Consider the following 18650-nt stretch of genomic DNA (forward strand, 5'->3'; position numbering starts at 1 on the left):
TGAAACCGAACCTGTTGTGGAATCGGCCGATGACAAGACAAATGGAACCTCATATGTTTGTGGGATGCAGACTCGACCTCGTGGGACAAGTGCTCGACATCTACCTTCCTACTACTATCCTTAATGGTTTTTATGCAGTAGTTAGTGTGGATTGGTTATCCAGAGATCGCGTATATAGACCCTGTAAGGAGAAGATTCTGCATATCTTTCTCCTTAGTGGAGGATCGTTGTCTATTCTAAAGCGTTGAGGGGTGCACGGGTTAGCACCATTCCAGCTATGAAGGCCCAGAAGTGTCTATGGAAGGATTATTTCGCTATGTTAGCACTCGTTACTGATGCTAAGGCTAAGGAAAAGAGGATCGAGGATCCGCCAATTGTTCGTGATTTCTTCCTAGTGCTACCATAAGAACTATCAGGTTTACCTTCACATCGTCAGGTGGAATATCAGATCGGTATCATGTCAGAAGCAGCCCTTGTTACTAGTATTCCTTATTGTCTTATACCATGAAGGTTGCAGGAACTACCTAATCAACGTCAGGAACTATTGGACATGAGTTTTATCGGATCTAGTTTTTCGCTTTGGGGAGCCCCAGTTATACTAGTGAAGATAAGCCTTTTTCGTATGTGTACCGATTATCGAGAACGTAACAAGGTGACAGTAAGGAACCGCTTGTCTCGACCATGTATTGGCCACCTGTCGACCAATTGCAAGGGACAAGCTTCCATTCGAGAATTGGCTAGCGAACGAACTATTATCAGAAGGAAGTCCAAGAGGAGAATGCTCTTAGAACAACATGTCGAATGCAATGCAGCCATTTCAACTTTGTACACCATTTCAGGGATCACATAAATCGACTGTATTTGTTGATGACGTTCTGAATCATGACTAGGAGAAAGGAACACCATGGGTGGCATATGTATCCTATTTTAGCGCTCCTGTGGGAGGAGCCATTACGTGCGAACTCTTGTTAAATGTCACATCTAGATTCGAGAGATGCATTTTGATCAGGTAACCAACAGAGTGGGAATACACGTGGATCTCGCTAAGATGTATCTTGTTAGAAACTGATCGACACCAAAGATTCCTTCGGGGATGCAGCAATTCCTTGGTTTCGCTAGATACTATCGCAGCTTACTCACAAGATTTTCGAAGGTCGCACAACTTAAATCCTTTTAGCACAACAGGGTGTTGTGTTCGTGAAAGACAAAACAGGAGGACGTCTTTTCAGCTTTCGAATTCCAACATGCAATGCACTGAGCATCGTCTTTACCCGAGGGTGCGGGTGATTCAGTGGTATACCATGGTGGTCCGAATCAGAGTCCCAGTTACACACCGATGCAACACAAGAGAGAGTGATGACTTACGTGATGGAGTTATAAAGAGGAACCGCACGACACACAACTGGCGGTGGAAACCGTGGTCTTGGGATTCTAGATGGAGGCCTTACTTGGACGGTACCAGATGCGTTATTTAGACCGATCACAAGGGCCTCCCGTGTACCTTGGCTTTGACAGAGCTAAATCAGTTAATGGCATCACTGGAGGGAACTTTTGGATGATCACAACTATGAAACTTAAACATACACGAGCTTTGCAGCTTACTATCGACTCTAACTTACCTAATCCGACTCACCCTGTTCAAACTGGAGAACTGAAGGAAGAGGATTTTCAAGTTGAACTCATGCAGGGCACGGAGAAACAACCTTGGCAGGTCAGACGATATTCGCTACCTCATGGAACGAGTGTGGATCTCATTATGAAGTAACTGTAGGAAATTTATGTTGAGCAAAGCACGCCGGCCTCGATATTCTAGTTGTCTGGGTTTTGATAAGAGACATTAGGATTTATAAACCTTGTACTGGTGATTGGGCATGAAGGCTCACCTAGTTAGGTATGGGAATGATGTTTGACTTGTGGGAAAGTCAAAGTGAAGTATTAACAACCAGAAACACCCATATGGAAATGAGAACAGACTGCCATGGATTTTGTCACTGGGCTACCTAGAACTCGAACCGGAAACAATATCACCTGGTTGATCGTTGATTGTCTCACATTACCAGCACACTTTCTTGCAATCAAGGAAACTAACGAGTCTTCACAGCTGTGAATGTACCTCTGAGAGAGACGGCTTTTAGGCACGAGGTGCCAACTCCTGTTACCTCTGATTCCGAACTATATATGATTCATGACAGGCAATACACAACACCATTGGCTCACACCTAGACATGAGCATTACTTATCACTAAAGGACAACCGGACAGAGTAATGGACCATCCTGATGCACGAAGGCATGCTGCGAGCATGTGCGTGGTTGACTTTAGTAAACATTTGGAAGAACACACATCTTTGGGTGAGATCTGCTGCAGCCGTTACCATATTAGTATGCATACAGCTCTGTTTGAGGCATTGCATGGATGATAATACCAATCTTCTTTTTGGACTAAAGTGGGTGACAACCTAATCACCGAACTAGGACTTATACTCGAAACTCTTGGGAAGAGTGCTTAGATCGAAAATTGTTGACGACAACGCGTGACTGTCAGGAGAGTTGATAAGCTTAGGAAAGACTGGGAGTTCGCTATAGGCGAACGTGGCATAATCGAAAGTCTCACCCTGGGAGGGTGCGGTACGCTATCGAAAACGTGGCAAGCTTAGCTTACGATGCATTGCGTTGGGACATTCTGATTCCTAGAACGAATCGGTGACATGGCTCACAAACTCGAGTTACCTGGTGAATTGGGTAACGTTCACGATGACAGTATGACTCGAACCTATAGAAACGTTTGACCAAGAAAAGATTTGTGATACCTACTACCCTCGAGTTATCCCGTGGGAGTTCGTTGGAACTCAAAATGTGGACCGGAGTTCACGAGGGAATGCAATGATCGGAGTAAGCCCTACTACCATCAGCAGTTCTAACGGTTGTATCAACTTCTGGTATCATTGGCAAATTTCGAGACGAAATTCCCTTTCGAGTTGGGGGTGATGTGGTACCCGAGAAAAAATCCACAGTCATCCTAATCTAGCACTTTGCCGCCTTGTGTTATTTTGAGTTACCGTGTCACTTTTGGTTTGCTTATCAAATTTCGGGACGAAATTTCTTTCAAGTTGGGGATGATGTGACAACCCTAGATTTCAAAACCTTTCCTTCACGCGTCACCTGTTTTACGAATCCGTTTTTACATTTCGTTGAGCGTTGTATCGTTAATATCAATGTAGAATGATTTAATGCTAGTTGTGTGGTGGGTTTAATGTTTGGGCATGAAGGACTTTCGTCACTTATGGGTCTCGACGAAACACTAGGGGAATTTCACCAGGGGAGTTTCACCAGGGGAGTTTCACCAGAGGAGTTTCACCAGTGGAGTTTCACCAGAGGAGTTTCACCGTGTGGGCTTTTGGCCCATGTGAGGCCCAAAAGCATCTAAGTTATATAACTGTGTATTCACTCCATTGTGCGTAACATGAACGAACCCTAGATCTCTCTCTATTAACTGATGGCAGTCTTTGGCTCTTTGATCGTACTGATTTCCAATCTTGTAACTCGGTTAGTATATCCTGATCTTTACTCCCTGTGATCCTCTTTTTGTGCAGATCGTATGATTACCTGTTATTGTGTTAGAATCTTAGGATTATTGTTGGAATGGAATTGTAATCATAGAACTCTAGATCTAGAACTGGTGTGTTTAAACTAATGATGATTTGAGGTGTATGATCTGATGTACAGTGTGTTGATGTTGAATGGATGATGATCGATTAGGGTATTGTATTTATGTAATTGAGTGTGTTTTGTTTTGCATAATGATTGGTGATGTTAAACTGTTGACAATCACTTAGAAATCGATTGGACTATGATTTGCAATGGGGTAACTGTGAACATTAGGGTTTAGATGAATGATGAAACTGTTGGGTTGATGTTGACGAAACTATGGTAGTTTCGCCATGATTGATGTCGATGAAACTATGGTAGTTTCGCCATGATTGAAGTCGACGAAACTTATAGTAGTTTCTCCATGAATAAAGCCGACGAAAGTTGGGTCTTTCATCGCATGAGTATTAACTTGAACAGTGAGTGATGTTATGCATGTTATCTTACACTTGTGCTTGCTGCATGAGGTTAAGACTATTTAGAAATAAGGTACTTGTGTAGACTGTTTTGAGTAGTCTAAGGTAAACTGTTTAATGTTAATAACTGGTGCAACTGGGACTGATATTACGCGATATGCACAAGAAATGTGAATTGTTATGATTGAATATAAACTGTGTAAATACATAAAGTAACTTAGTAAGCAACTGATCTCATTGGTAACCCATGCATATGTTAAACGTTAATATGAGACATATGCACGGGATATGGGCATAGATGAGAACTGGGTACTTGTTACGTGATATATAGTGATCTGGTAATAAGATGCAACCTGGGAAGTTACGGGCACTGTTATGTGATTAATTTGGATGAGAAACCCACACACTTGTTATATGAATTCACGATAAAAGTTGTGGATCAACGGATTGTATGTTTAACAGTTACGATAACGTATTAGTATGTGTGTCATACTTGCCTGCTACTTGTGCAACGTGTGCAATAGTTACGTGATATGTGTAAACATTATACTGATTGTCTTTGGTAACCACGGTAGGGTTTGGTTGACCGACTTGGAACGGGTAATGTAACTTGTTAAATACCGAGCAAATCTAAGGTGAGTTCACTGCTCTTTTTCCAAGCATGCGTCCCGGAGAGGGACATCTGGTAAACGTTCCGAGGAGGAATGCTGGGTTATTGGGATGTTTGTTAATATTCGCATATCTATCACCTAAGTCCCATCTACCGATTGTTGTCGTGGAGGCAACGGGATATTAGTTAATAGCGCTATTTAGGCTTGGCAACCTCACACCGCACGGGGAGGTTGGGAGTGAACTAATGATCCCAGTCTTGACCATTGCTTTGATAGAGGCAATGGGGTTTGGGCAAAACAACTTTAAGCGATCAGCGGTAAACGAGTTATTACAACATCAAATCATTGAATCGTTCTATACTCATATCTGGTAACTAAACACGTTAACAAAACTTTGAACTCACCAGCGTCGTCTGACACACTTGTCTGCATGCTTGCAGGTTTGTAGGCTTATATCATTGGAACTTGCTGTCTGGGATGCTGGAGTGGTCATGGGTCGAGATACATGGAATCTCAGTACAAACTTAATGGTTTTTGTACACATGGTTTACGAGACACTTAACAAATGAAATATGCTTCCGCTATATACAATGAATAATATGTAACGTTTGTAACACTTTATGTTAATGAATGAAAGTTTTATTTAAATATATTTATGAGTTCAATGTGATTGGTGGGTTGGATCCTGGTACGTCACACGCCTCGCGGAGGTTTCCGCATGTAGTATTTTGGGGGTGTGACATTTTTCATTTAAATTCACGAATTTAGGGACTATCTTTTTAAAGTCCTACATGACCCTTGAAATCTTAAAGACGACCCTAGTTTAGGGATGATGATGGGTGATTAATCCTAATCCCAATCACATTGCTGGTTGTAAAGTCTTTTTTCATATCCGGCTCTATACCCATCAGATATCAAGCATACCCGCATGTATTGAGCATACCTGTTATTGCTTCAGAAAAAAACATGTTAGGATCTCTATGTGTGTGTATATGTATATATTGTTTTCCTTTTTAATTTTATGTTTTTTAATCTATAGAATATATTAAAATATGATAAATAATATATATATATATATATATATATATATCATTATCATTATATTTTTTTTCAAATATATAAAAGATGTGAATATATCTTAATACTAATCTCATAAATTAATTTTATATTTCGTAGCATATAATAAATAGCATCATCAAAATATATATTGAAAAAAAAATATTTTTCAAGTAATGATACTACTAGAATAAAACATTAGTAAATGATAGTTAAGTGAAAATCAAATAAAAGTTAAAAGTTTTCGGGTATATGGCTCGTGTAAACATGTATATAGTTTCGGGTAACTAGGTCGGATTCCACTTAATCTCATACCCGTCCTATTTCAGCAACATTTTTTCCCCAATCCATACCCGTCAGGTATCGGGTATTCCCTTCTCAAATGCTTCGGGTAAGTATACCGATTGGGCTTGGTTTTTTTTTCAATCCCTATTCTGGTTGATAACTTGATACGTGGGTATTTTGTAACGTCACTCTTGAAGACATCAATAATCAAATTTTTTTTTCATAAGCCTTCAGGTATGTGTATTTGTGGTAACACACATCAACATACTCTTCTGCATTTTTATGCAAAAACCCAGCTACTGCACATACATGTTTACATGGATACCCCCTCAAATCCCATTTCCTACATGTGCATGTTCTATTATCTAGATCAACTGAAACATCATCAAAATCCCTGAATTGAAACACATGGTATGATGAGGGATACACCTCACATCTATATGCAGCCTGTTTTGAAAAATCAAGCTTTTCTTGGATTTTAGGGCATATAACAACATCCCTGACACTCATTTCTGTTCTTTTAGTAACCAGCCTACTCATGACCTGAATCCTTATGTCCTCTAACATGTGTATAATGTGTTTGGACCTTGCATTGATGATAAAGCCATTAAAAGTTTCAGCCATGTTGTTTACTATAACATCACATTTTGTGTGAGTGTTCAAATAGCACATGTTGAACCAATTGGGATTTTGCTTCAATAAGGCCTCTACTGCATCAGGGTTTATGCCCCTCATCTCTTCAATGGCTTGCAAGTAATCAGCTTCACAATAGGCCCTAGTTGATTGCATCAGGGTTTATGCAAACAATTTAGGGTTTCTGGATACTGTGGATGAAGACATAGAAGAGGAGCTCATTTTGATTCAAGATTAGGGCTTGTTCTTCACATCAATCGACCGGATCGTATGTTGATGATGGATTTGCTCCAAGGTGCATCTGACTTGCTCTATGAGTTAGGATTAGGGTTTACAGAATGCGTTTGTTAGGGATTGGGGGTTTTAAAGAAGATGAATGAGTATACTTGACACGTATGAATGCCACATCAGATTAAATTGCCACATAGGCTAATTTTAGTAACCTGGTTAGTGAATATTTAACGACGGGGTGCCATGACAATCGATGTGTTAAGTTGGGAGTGGTCTGAGCCAAAGTGAAAGTTGAGAGTGCCATCGGCCAAATGGCCATAGTTGAGGGTGATTAAATCCATTAACCCTTTTATTTAACCCAACTCACCGTATGTAACAAATATTGAAACCCGTATTTTAGGGTCCCAATTTTCATTTAAACTCATGAATTTAAGGAGTCAATTTTCATTTAAACTCAAGAATTTAGGGACTATCTTCTTGAAGTCCTATGTGACCCTTGAATTATAAGGACGATCCTGATTTAGGGATGATGTTAGGTCGTGTATGATTAATCCTAATCCCATTCCCGGTTGTAAAGTCTTTTCCCCTATCTGGCTCTTTACCCATCAGATATCAGGCATACCCGCATGTATTGAGCATACCTGTTATTGCTTTAGAAAAAAACATGTTAGGATTTCTACATCAGACATACCCGCATGTATTGAGCATACCTCTTATTGCTTTACAAAAAAAAACATGTTAGGATTTCCATGTGTGTGTATATGTATATATTGCTTTCCTTTTTAATTTTATGTTTTTTAATCTATGGAATATATTAAACTAAGATAAATAACACATATATTATTATCATTATATTTTTTTTTTTCAAATATATAAAAAATGTGAATATATCTTAATACTAATCTCAAAAATTAATTTTGTATTTCGTAGCATATAAGCATCATCAAAATATATATTGAAAAAAAATATTTTTCAAGTAATGATACTACTAGAATAAAACATTAGTAAATGATAGTTAAGTGAAAATCAAATAAAAGTTAAAATTTTTCGGGTATATGGCTCGTGTAAACATGTATATAGTTTCGGGTAACTAGGTCGGATTTCACTTAATCTCATACCCGTCCTATTTCAGCAACATTTTTTCCCCAATCCATACCCGTCAGGTATCGGGTATTCCCTTCTCAAATGCTTCGGGTAAGTATACCGATTGGGCTTGGTTTTTTTTTTTTTTCAATCCCTATCCTGGTTGATAACTTGATACGTGGGTATTTTGTAACGTGACTCTTGAAGACATCAATAATCAAATTTTAGATGACCCAACTCAAAAGATTGTTGAATCGTGTGACGAAAGTTTTGCAATTAAAGTTGCTTGGTAAACTCACACTTTATCACCATCAACCATAGTGTTGTCATTAACTTGTTATGCCTCTTCCCCTATGTTTACACGGTTGAACTTACACACCCCAAAAATAACAACTATTTTGACCACACCCCCTTCTCCCTTCTCCCCTCTTTCCTCCTATCTACTTCAAACTTTCCTCTTTCTTATTAATTATTTATTTATTTCCATTATTATTTCAGTTTCTTGATTATTTCTTCTCTGTTTCTCACACATGGGATGAATTATACTTCATTTCTCACAAGACCCTTGTCACAAGATTCAATCTTTTTGTCAAAGATTCAAACTTTTTGATCAATCTTGATCATTCAACAAATGGGTCTCTGTTTTTCAAACACAAAGATCAATGGTTCCAACAGCAACCGCCGCCAACAAGCAACAGCAACAACAACCGCTAACAAGAACCATCATGGAGGCCACAAGAATCATCATCAACAACAACATAGGATTAATAATAACAACAACAAGATGAAAAATAAGGTTACTTCAAGGAGACAGAATGGAGTGGTTTCTTGTGGGAAAAGAACAGATTTTGGGTACCTTAAAGATTTTGATCAGAGGTATTCTATTGGGAAATTGTTGGGTCATGGTCAGTTTGGGTATACATATGTTGCTATTGATAAAGTTAGTGGAGATCGTATTGCTGTCAAGAAAATTGATAAAAATAAGGTAACGTCTGTCTGTCTGTCTGTTGTTTGATTGGAGTTATAAAGTTTGTGTCTTTTTGTATTTAAAATGAAAATGTAAGATGCTGATCAAAATATGTAATGTGGATCAAGAATCATGTGAATAATTTTTTGTGGATTTTTAATGATTTTCTAGACCCTTAATGTTGAATTTTAGAAAGATTGGTTTCAAAATCACCCGATTGCGTATTCGCGTCTTACTTATATTTGTTTTGTGATGTGTTTGTCACATGAAAAATGCAGCAATGGATGTAAAAAGTGATCTAACTTTAATGTTTTGAGTAATGTATGAATCCATGTAGTTAATTATGAACTTAGTGGTGTTAAATCGCTATTTGCATTCGATGACAGATGATCCTTCCGGTTGCTGTTGAGGATGTCAAGCGAGAAGTCAAAATATTACGAGCGTTAAGTGGTCACGAGAATGTAGTTCAGTTTTACAACGCGTTTGAAGATGATTCCTACGTATATATAGCTATGGAGTATGTTCCGCAAATCTACTGCATTCTAAGTGAATTTCTTTTGTCAAAATGAGGATTTTGATGCTTTTCGACAAATTTTGATTATATAACTTTTTATTTTCAGGTTATGTGAAGGCGGTGAATTACTGGATCGGATTTTGTCGAAGTAAGAACTCATCATCTTTGACTTCATAAAAGTCAAAGAACGCGCATCTATAAATTTTGATTTTGTGATACGATTTTGTTTGTCCAGGAAAGACAGTCGTTACACCGAGAAGGATGCCGCAATAGTAGTACGACAAATGCTTAAAGTTGCAGCGCAGTGCCACTTACACGGTCTGGTACACCGCGACATGAAACCAGAGGTATCAGCAAATAAACACTCGTGAAGGTCAATAGTCAATTACGGCCACACGAGATTTTTTCATTAACACGGTGATGCTAACGGCTAACCTTATCTTTGTCTCATTGTTTTTGTAGAATTTTCTTTTCAAGTCAACAAAAGAAGACTCACCTTTGAAGGCTGTAGATTTTGGATTGTCAGACTTCATAAGACCAGGAAAGAAATTTACCGATATCGTTGGCAGTGCATATTATGTAGCGCCTGAAGTATTAAAGCGTAAATCTGGACCCGCTTCTGATGTATGGAGTATAGGCGTAATCACATACATTCTGCTCTGCGGGCGTAGACCCTTTTGGGATAAAACCGAGGATGGCATTTTTAAAGAGGTATTTTTGCATGAAATGTTACGTCAGTCAAAGTCGAAGACCGCTTCCTGTTGTTTAAAGGGAAAATCACGAAAATGGACCTTGACTTTTCCACTTTAAGAAAACGAACATGCTTTGCGTATATGGTAGCCTCAATCCCTGAGTATTGCGTCTAACGTAGAGGTTGCGTCTGAGATTCAAAGTTTGCGTCTGAGATCGTACCATGGGTTTGCGCGCCTACTTTTTTTTTCTTTTCCACCACCATTTTAAAGCAAGCATAATTTTTCATACGATACTATTTTTAATAAAAAAAATACACCATATTAAAGATAATAAAATTCTCTTTTAATTTGGTGCAAACTTTTAAAAAAATATTAACTTATGAAAAAGTTATGCTTGTTTAAAAATCATGGTGGAAAAGTAAAAAAAAAAAAAAAAAAAAAAAAAAACTAAGGATGATGACACGTGTCAACAACTTCTTATTCGCTAGGATTCATGAGTCTATGGCAGACGCAATAGTCAGGGATTGAGGCTACCACAGACACGGAACATGTTCATTTTCGTAATTTTGACTGGTCAATGTCCATTTTCGTGATTTTCCCTTGTTTTAATTTACTCGTATAATCAAAGTTGTATATATGATATAAATTTAAATTAATAGGTATTAAGAAATAAGCCTGATTTTCGACGAAAGCCATGGCCGAGCATAAGCACGAGTGCGAAAGATTTTGTGAGAAAATTGCTTGTTAAAGATCCCCGCGCAAGGCTCACTGCTGCTCAAGCACTATGTACGTTGCTCGCTGTATTTTTTTTAAACTTTGATTTATTGTATTTTACGCTTATACGTGTGTTAAATTTAACTTGTTGGACTTTATAGCACACCCATGGGTTCGGGAAGGTGGAAGTGCTTCAGAAATTCCGCTCGACATTTCTGTTTTATCAAACATGCGCCAGTTTGTGAAATACGGTCGCTTGAAACAGTTTGCTCTACGGGTACGTCGTATTGTTTGTATTTTCGTCTTTTGTCTTATCGTGTTACAAAAGCCGAAGATTGTGTTGCAGGCATTGGCTAGCACTCTTGATGAAGAGGAACTAGCTGATCTCAAAGATCAGTTCCATGCGATCGATATCGATAAAAGTGGTGCGATTAGTCTTGAGGAAATGAGACAGGTATGTGTGTTTTGAATGTCACATTGAATAATCAAATGATCCGATTCATCGGTATAAATTTAGCGTTGTTTTTCGGTCAGGCTCTAGCTAAAGACCTCCCATGGAAGATCAAAGAATCGCGTGTTTCAGAGATTCTAGAAGCGGTAAGTGTATTCTTTTTAAATAAATTAGCATGTGATTATTCGGGTTCGGTTTAGTTCGGGTTGGGTTGTTTGGTTTTCAGGTTTAGATGTAAAATGAAAATAAATGTATTTTTTTAAAGAGTTAATTGCTCGGATGGTCCCTGTGGTTTCACGTTTAGTCCCCACCTTTTGAAAATAGCAGGTATGCTCCCTATGGTTTGTCATTTTGTTACTCGGATAGTCCCTGAGTAGATGTCAGTTAGTTTGGAAATAGCAGGTATGCTCCCTATGGTTTGTCATTTTGTTACTCGGATAGTCCCCAGAGTAAATGTTTGGGGACCATCCGAGTAACAAAATGACAAACCATAGGGAGCATACATGTTATTTTCAAAAGGTGGGGACTAAACGTGAAAAGCGTGAAACCACAGGGACCATCCGGGCAATTAACTCTTTTTTAAATATCATCAAAGTTCAAACATAATTTGACAATATGATATTACGAAATTGCCATCAAGTTGATCTCAGCCATTAAACACATTGATCTGATGGTGGAGATCGCTTCCTACACTTTGTAGGAAAAACACACTTTGTACCAGAACCCCACCCTGATATTATAATGTTCAAAAGTCCAAAAACTTAATGTTCCAAACACTAGAGACTCCAAAGTCCAAACCAAAACAAATCTATAAAAATGGATGATAAATGCTCGGGGTTTTTTTTCGTGTTTCGGGTTTTCCGGGTCGGGTTTTTGGCTGGGAAAAAGTGACCTGATAACTGACCAAAGGAGATTCGGGTTGGTCGGGTTTGGGTTTTTGGGGTATTCGGGTTCGGGTTGCTTTGAATTCGGGTCGGGTTTCGGATAAAATTGGACACATGTGTTTAACAGAAAGGAACCTATTATGCTCTTGTTAAGTTGGGCGCAACCCGTTTAACCCATGGGTTTATCCGGGTTTCTGGGTCTCAAGTTGTACATATTGAACGAATAACGATCCTAAAAACTTTGAAATCTTACTAATTTCTTGTCAATTCAATGATTTCGACGCAGATCGACAGCAACACAGATGGGCTTGTTGATTTCACAGAGTTTGTGGCAGCGACTCTCCATGTTCATCAATTGGAGGAACATAACTCCGAAAAATGGCAACAAATATCACAGGCCGCATTTGAAAAATTCGATGTGGATAGAGATGGGTACATAACTCCCGAAGAAATCAAAATGGTACAAACATCTTTTCAATGTTTTACTTGCAGAACAACTGTTTTGCCATGTTGACTTTTGACTTTTGCAGCATACGGGTTTGCGAGGGTCGGTAGATCCGATTCTAGAGGAGGCTGATATAGACAAAGATGGGAAGATTAGTTTGCCGGAGTTTCGTAGACTCTTGAGAACGGCAAGCAACATCTCTAGTCCAACTGCACATAAAGCTTCACGTAAAACGTTTAAAAACACAGAAACATAAACAGAAGAAGAACAAGACTTGAGGTTTTCACATGTTTTGTAATTTATACTATGTATGCAAGAACATAGTTTATATTGATCTTAAGTCATTTCTGTAGTGTATATTTTGCAGTGTAAGTGAAAATGTTGTTTTTTAAGCACCGAATCTGGTGTAAATCAGGGGCTGAATCGCTAACTAGGACTGTTGGAACCAACAAATCGAACCGTTCCACCGACTGCTGGTCAACGTGGCAGGTCAAACAGTAGCAGTTTCGCTGATGCTGTTTTTTCCGTTTTCGTTTAAACCAGACAGCCGTAATACTCGCCTAACACTGACCATTTTTTGACATCCAAAAACCATAAGATCTAGAACAGCACATTTGAACACCACATAAATTGATGTTGAGGTTATATGATGATCTTTTAAAAATTTGTAAACTTGCTTTTTAGTTTATAAAATTTTTCTAACTCTAATACATCTCTTTAATCTTTTAATTTTTCTATATCTTTTTGATTATTTAAAGTTTTTATTTATATATTTTTTTTCTTTTCATCTACTATTATTGTTATGAGCAAACATTGCTCCAAGTAAGAGGAAACTAACTGTACACCCTCTTCACTTTTGTAGAAAACAACATTAACATACCATCCATACATCAGTGACGTGTATACGATTTGTATAGTCATAGAGGTGAAAAGAGCAAATAAACAAGAAAAAGTTGTACAAACCCACTTGAAAGTAGACAAATAAAAGGATAGAAAAAAGTTATAAAGTTCCAAAAACAAAGTGAAATAAATCTATACGTGAGATGGGTATACTAAAAACAAGTGTTGTAAAAATCGGGACTAGTTGGCGGTCACTAATTAATTTTTCGTTAATCGTTAGTCGGCCCTAGTCGGCCGTCAAAAAATCGGCGATTCCTGCCAAAAACTTGTAAATTTTGGCCAAAACCTGTAAATTCCGACCAGTTTCCAACCATAACATGTAGATTTCAACGATTTTATCCTCTATACTTAAAAAAATGGGTCTAATAGAGGGGTTAAAACATACCTACTTAAAATATTTGCATATAAAAATGTGTACATGTATACATAAAACTGAAAATTACATATACAAGTCTAAATCCGATTAATCCTGAAATCGCTCACCGATACCCCACAGACCTATTAACGACTAGTAATTTTCTATAATCATGCTACAAAGGGAACAAGGGGGCGAATTGGAGTTTTCCGAAAGTCGAAGGGGTCTTACTGTTTCTTTTTCATTAACTTGCCTTGCTTCCAAAGTCAGAGAGATCACCATTAACATAACAACCTCTGCAATTTTCTTCCAAATTAAACCTAAACCTTCAAATCCGAATACAAAACCCTAAACCGATCACATATGGCTCGATACGACAGAGCTATCACAGTTTTCTCGCCGGACGGGCACCTCTTCCAAGTCGAATACGCATTGGAAGCCGTACGCAAAGGTAACGCCGCCGTTGGCGTTCGCGGCACCGACGCCGTCGTCCTCGGCGTCGAGAAGAAATCCACCGTTAAACTTCAGGATTCCAGGTATAATAATCCGTCATTGTAACTGTTCGATTAATTTTTATGTGTTTGTTAGAGATACTGTTGATTTAATTTTGCTTTTTTATTTTGTGAATGCAACTGTTAGTTTTGAATGTTGTGTTTGTTGATTGATATTGATGTGAAATATTGGTAGATATGATTAGTTAGTTAATTTGAGCCCTAATTTCCAGTACCAGTAGTTCAAATAGTGATAGTGTTTTATGGCATTTAACATTTGTATGTTTAATTCTTTGTTAAATATTCATTATTGAACACTCTGCAAGCACATCATGTATTTGCATAGATACCAGATTTCACTATCCGAATCCGTATCCGAAATTTCGGATATCCGAGATATCCGAAATTTCGGATACGGATTCGGATAGTGAATCGGATATCCGAAAATCCAACTTTTTATTTTTTTATTATTTTTTTCATATTCGGAAACGGATATTTTGGATAGTTTCGGATATCCGAATATAAATTTTCGGATATTTTTCGGATATTTCGGATATTTCGGATATTTTCGGATACTTCGGATATTTTCGGATATTCGGATATCCGAAAAAAAATGAAAATTAAATTTTCGGATATTTCGGATATCCGAAAATTTTGAAAATCACTATCCGAATCCGAAAAATTCGGATATCCGAATTTCGGATATCCGATTTTTCGGATATTTCGGATTCGGATATCGGATATTTCGGATCAGATTTTTGGATACGGATAGTTTTGAACACCCCTAGATACATGTATAATATATTTGCTTGTGAGACAATTCTCAGGCCGTTTTCAAGGTTGTATTGTATACAGTTTATCATGTTGTTGATAATATGATTAATGTTGTGTTTGCAGATCAGTTAGGAAAATTGTGAGCCTGGATGACCACATTGCATTGGCTTGTGCTGGACTCAAGGCAGATGCGCGTGTTCTTATCAACCGGGCACGAATTGAGTGCCAGAGCCATAGGCTCACTGTTGAGGATCCGGTAACCGTGGAGTATATTACACGTTACATTGCAGGTCTTCAACAGAAATACACGCAAAGTGGTGGTGTCAGGCCGTTTGGGCTTTCAACCCTGATCGTCGGATTTGATCCCTATACTGGTGTTCCGTCATTATACCAGACAGATCCTTCAGGAACGTTTTCTGCGTGGAAAGCTAATGCCACTGGTAGGAACTCTAATTCCATGAGGGAATTTCTTGAAAAGAATTACAAAGAGACCTCTGGTCAAGAAACTATAAAACTTGCCATCCGCGCTTTGCTTGAAGTAAGTGCTAATTAATTAATTACCTTGCTTTTTTTATTTCACATATTAATTACATTATATGATTGACGTTAGGTTGTTGAGAGTGGAGGGAAGAACATAGAAGTTGCTGTGATGACAAAGGAGGGACTCCGGCAACTTGAGGAAGCGGAAATTGATGCCGTTGTTGCAGAGATCGAAGCAGAAAAAGCAGCTGCCGAGGCTGCAAAGAAGGCTCCTGCTAAGGAAACATAACGTGTCAAAGATCAACCCCAGGTTTTATTGTTGTGTTTCTTAGAACTCCTGAATTTGTGTTCCGTTCACCAATCTTATTGTAGTTTTTTAAGGAATGTTTATTTATGCTTTTGGTTCATACCCGTCACTAGGGTTTGTGTATTAGATGATTCTTTAACAAAACTGTTGGATTCGGTTAGTTATACTATGGCATGCTGCTTGCAGCCGAGCAAGAATAGGATTCCGGTGATGTGTGTGTCGAGGATGAAGAAGACTACTAACCAAACTTATGAGTCTTGACTCAAGGACTCGATGTGTGTGTGAACTGTGATCTAAGGGCATTTGCTTTAGTTGTGTCAGATTGACTATTTAAGCTTAAACCCACGAACCAAGGTTGGGATAGTCGTGTCTTAAGCATGTGTGATCTCTTTCTTAAAAGCCCACCTCCCGTAATGATCTTCAACCTACATAAAACGAGTCATGAAAACGAGTAAAGAAGTATTTGAGATCAAGTAGACTCAGTGAAGTATTGTACTCCACCTTCACGGTCCCTAAATTGTTGCCAAGAATAATTTTCGTAACATTGTGATCACCTACACATCTGTGAGTAAATAGCTCACAATGCTAATGTTTGTGAGCTCACGGGCGTATAGGTGGAAGAGAGAGGGAGGAGACAGAAACAGGTATTGCAAACTCGGCGATGAGAGAGAGAGAGAGAGAGAGAGGAATGTTTATCGTCACGTACAGGAGGTCATCGTTTCTGTGAGAGGGGAGAAAGAGAAAGGGTGATGCTTGTGGGAGAGGTGGTCGTTTATGGGGAGCTAAGAAAGGAAGTTATCTATGGAGCACTCAAAACTTACAAGGGTGGACGGGGCGCCTCCAGGATGGGTAGCGGATTCACCCGGGTACCACGGGAACACCGCCGCAAGTTCCATGGGTTGGGCTAGCGGGTTCGGTCATGTGTGCGTGTACACGTGCTAGATGTAGTAGTGTTTGGACGTTTGATTTTTTACTTATTTTTAATTAAAAACGTCGTGTTCAATTGTGTTCCAAGATGGATGTCCCGTATCTTTAGGGTTGAAATGAGTTGGCTTCATGGGTTCAAATAAGTTAAGATAGATGCCTCTCCCACCCAAATATCAAATTTTTGAATCTTGATTAATATTTTATACACCGCTGGGGATGCTTTTTAACAGTATACACTAAAATCTTGGCCTAAACTTGTAATATTAATTTAGTCCAACAATGTTATAATCTTGTGATACGAAATCTTAAGTTACTCGTAGTAGTTAATCACACGAATAATCATTTGACTCTTAACATAAGAGCATCCCTGATAGGGCATTTTTACCCATTTTTTGAGGGTGATCTGGCAGTGAATGTGTTTTTAGCTATTGGGGGCTCGTGTATTTAGCTTCCATTTTTTAGAGACAAACTACAAAAAATAATAAAAGGTGGGGGATGGTGTCAATTGGTGGGCCCGGGTGGGAGGGTTGGGTATAATATTAAAAAAAATATTTAAAAATGGTGATGATGTGGCATTATGTTGAGGTGTTTTTAAGGTTTTGTTATTGGGTGAATTTTGAGTCTTTTTTAAAAATGAATGTTTTTATGATGTGGCGCTGACTAGACATGTTTTTAGGTGTTTTTTAAGTTTCTTATTAGGGATGCTCTAATAATTGATTGTTAAGAGGACATCGTGGTCATAAGAACATCCACATCAGTGACCTAACCCAACTTTTAATTAAAAAGAAATACTAATCATCTCTTCCACCTACACAACTCAACCCTACTCAATTTAGGTTTTGAGGTTTGTGTTGTAAAGAATACTGACCGTTGGCACCGTATCAGTAACTAAACGAATCAAACCGATACGACTGAACGATGTTGGCATTGGTATAAGTATTATCGGATCCGGTGTCGGTTATTTGGTATTCGTTTTTATGGTTTTCGATTGATATAATATATATGTTTGTAACATGCGTAGTTAGGGTTAAGCCAATTTGAGTTTAACCCAAGCGGCCATGGGTAATTTTCATGTTTGATTGCATGCGGGATTTGGATTTTATAACATGTATATTTTAAAAATGAACATGCGTAATTTATTTCGTACCTTGGCACGTTAAGAGACTATTACAATAATTTCCCTGTGTAAATAGGAAAATATTTAAATTTTAGGGTAAATTACTTTTTGAGTCCCTGTGTTTTATGGGTTTTAACCACTTGAGTCCAAAAGCAAAAAGTTTAACAACCTGAGTCCCCATAAGCATTTTCTTTTACTATTTGAGTCCAAATTTCTAACATTGTTAGAATTTTTTGGTTAAATATTGTTAAATGACCAAAATACCCTTATAGTTATAATATAAATAAAAAAATAAAGAATATTACAAATACCACCGTCACGGCCATGGAGGACTCCAATCACTGTTAACTCACTCAGTCTCTCTCTCTCTCTCCAAACAACCACCACCGTAACCATTCTCCGGCCACCGGTAAGTTTTCTCTTCGGCCGATCTATTCTCCAGCCACTTTTCTTCCTCCGATCACTGTTAACTAACTCCCGATCTATCTCTTACTGAACCAAAAATCCCCAACCACCAAAAACCCTAGCCGCCTCTGTCACGATTCCATCTCAAAATTCCCAGCAAGCAACTTATTCTAACATGGTTTATACGGGCTATAACCTTATACGGCCTGTATAAACCATGTTAGAATAAGATGATACTGTGGTCGTATATATATTATACGACTACT

The 18650-nt window shown here is 38.2% G+C and overlaps 2 protein-coding genes across 2 annotated transcripts; both read left to right on the forward strand.

The window, feature by feature from the left end:
• Window positions 1-8344: 8344 nt before the first annotated feature.
• On the forward strand, window positions 8345-13042 carry LOC110929087 (calcium-dependent protein kinase 28). The gene is made up of 11 exons (XM_022172205.2): window positions 8345-8946; window positions 9315-9445; window positions 9549-9590; window positions 9678-9789; window positions 9905-10153; window positions 10794-10920; window positions 11010-11125; window positions 11195-11302; window positions 11383-11445; window positions 12470-12643; window positions 12714-13042. The coding sequence occupies exons 1-11, from the start codon at window positions 8593-8595 to the stop codon at window positions 12882-12884; spliced, it is 1647 nt and encodes a 548-aa protein (XP_022027897.1). The 5' UTR covers window positions 8345-8592; the 3' UTR covers window positions 12885-13042.
• A 1092-nt stretch (window positions 13043-14134) lies between these two features.
• Window positions 14135-16101, forward strand: LOC110929088 (proteasome subunit alpha type-7). The gene is made up of 3 exons (XM_022172206.2): window positions 14135-14419; window positions 15272-15686; window positions 15759-16101. Exons 1-3 carry the CDS (start codon window positions 14247-14249, stop codon window positions 15915-15917), a joined length of 747 nt encoding a protein of 248 aa, XP_022027898.1. The 5' UTR covers window positions 14135-14246; the 3' UTR covers window positions 15918-16101.
• The last annotated feature ends 2549 nt before the right edge of the window (window positions 16102-18650 follow it).

The sequence above is a fragment of the Helianthus annuus genome, chromosome 15 (assembly GCF_002127325.2).
Source record: "Helianthus annuus cultivar XRQ/B chromosome 15, HanXRQr2.0-SUNRISE, whole genome shotgun sequence".
Taxonomy (NCBI): domain Eukaryota; kingdom Viridiplantae; phylum Streptophyta; class Magnoliopsida; order Asterales; family Asteraceae; genus Helianthus; species Helianthus annuus.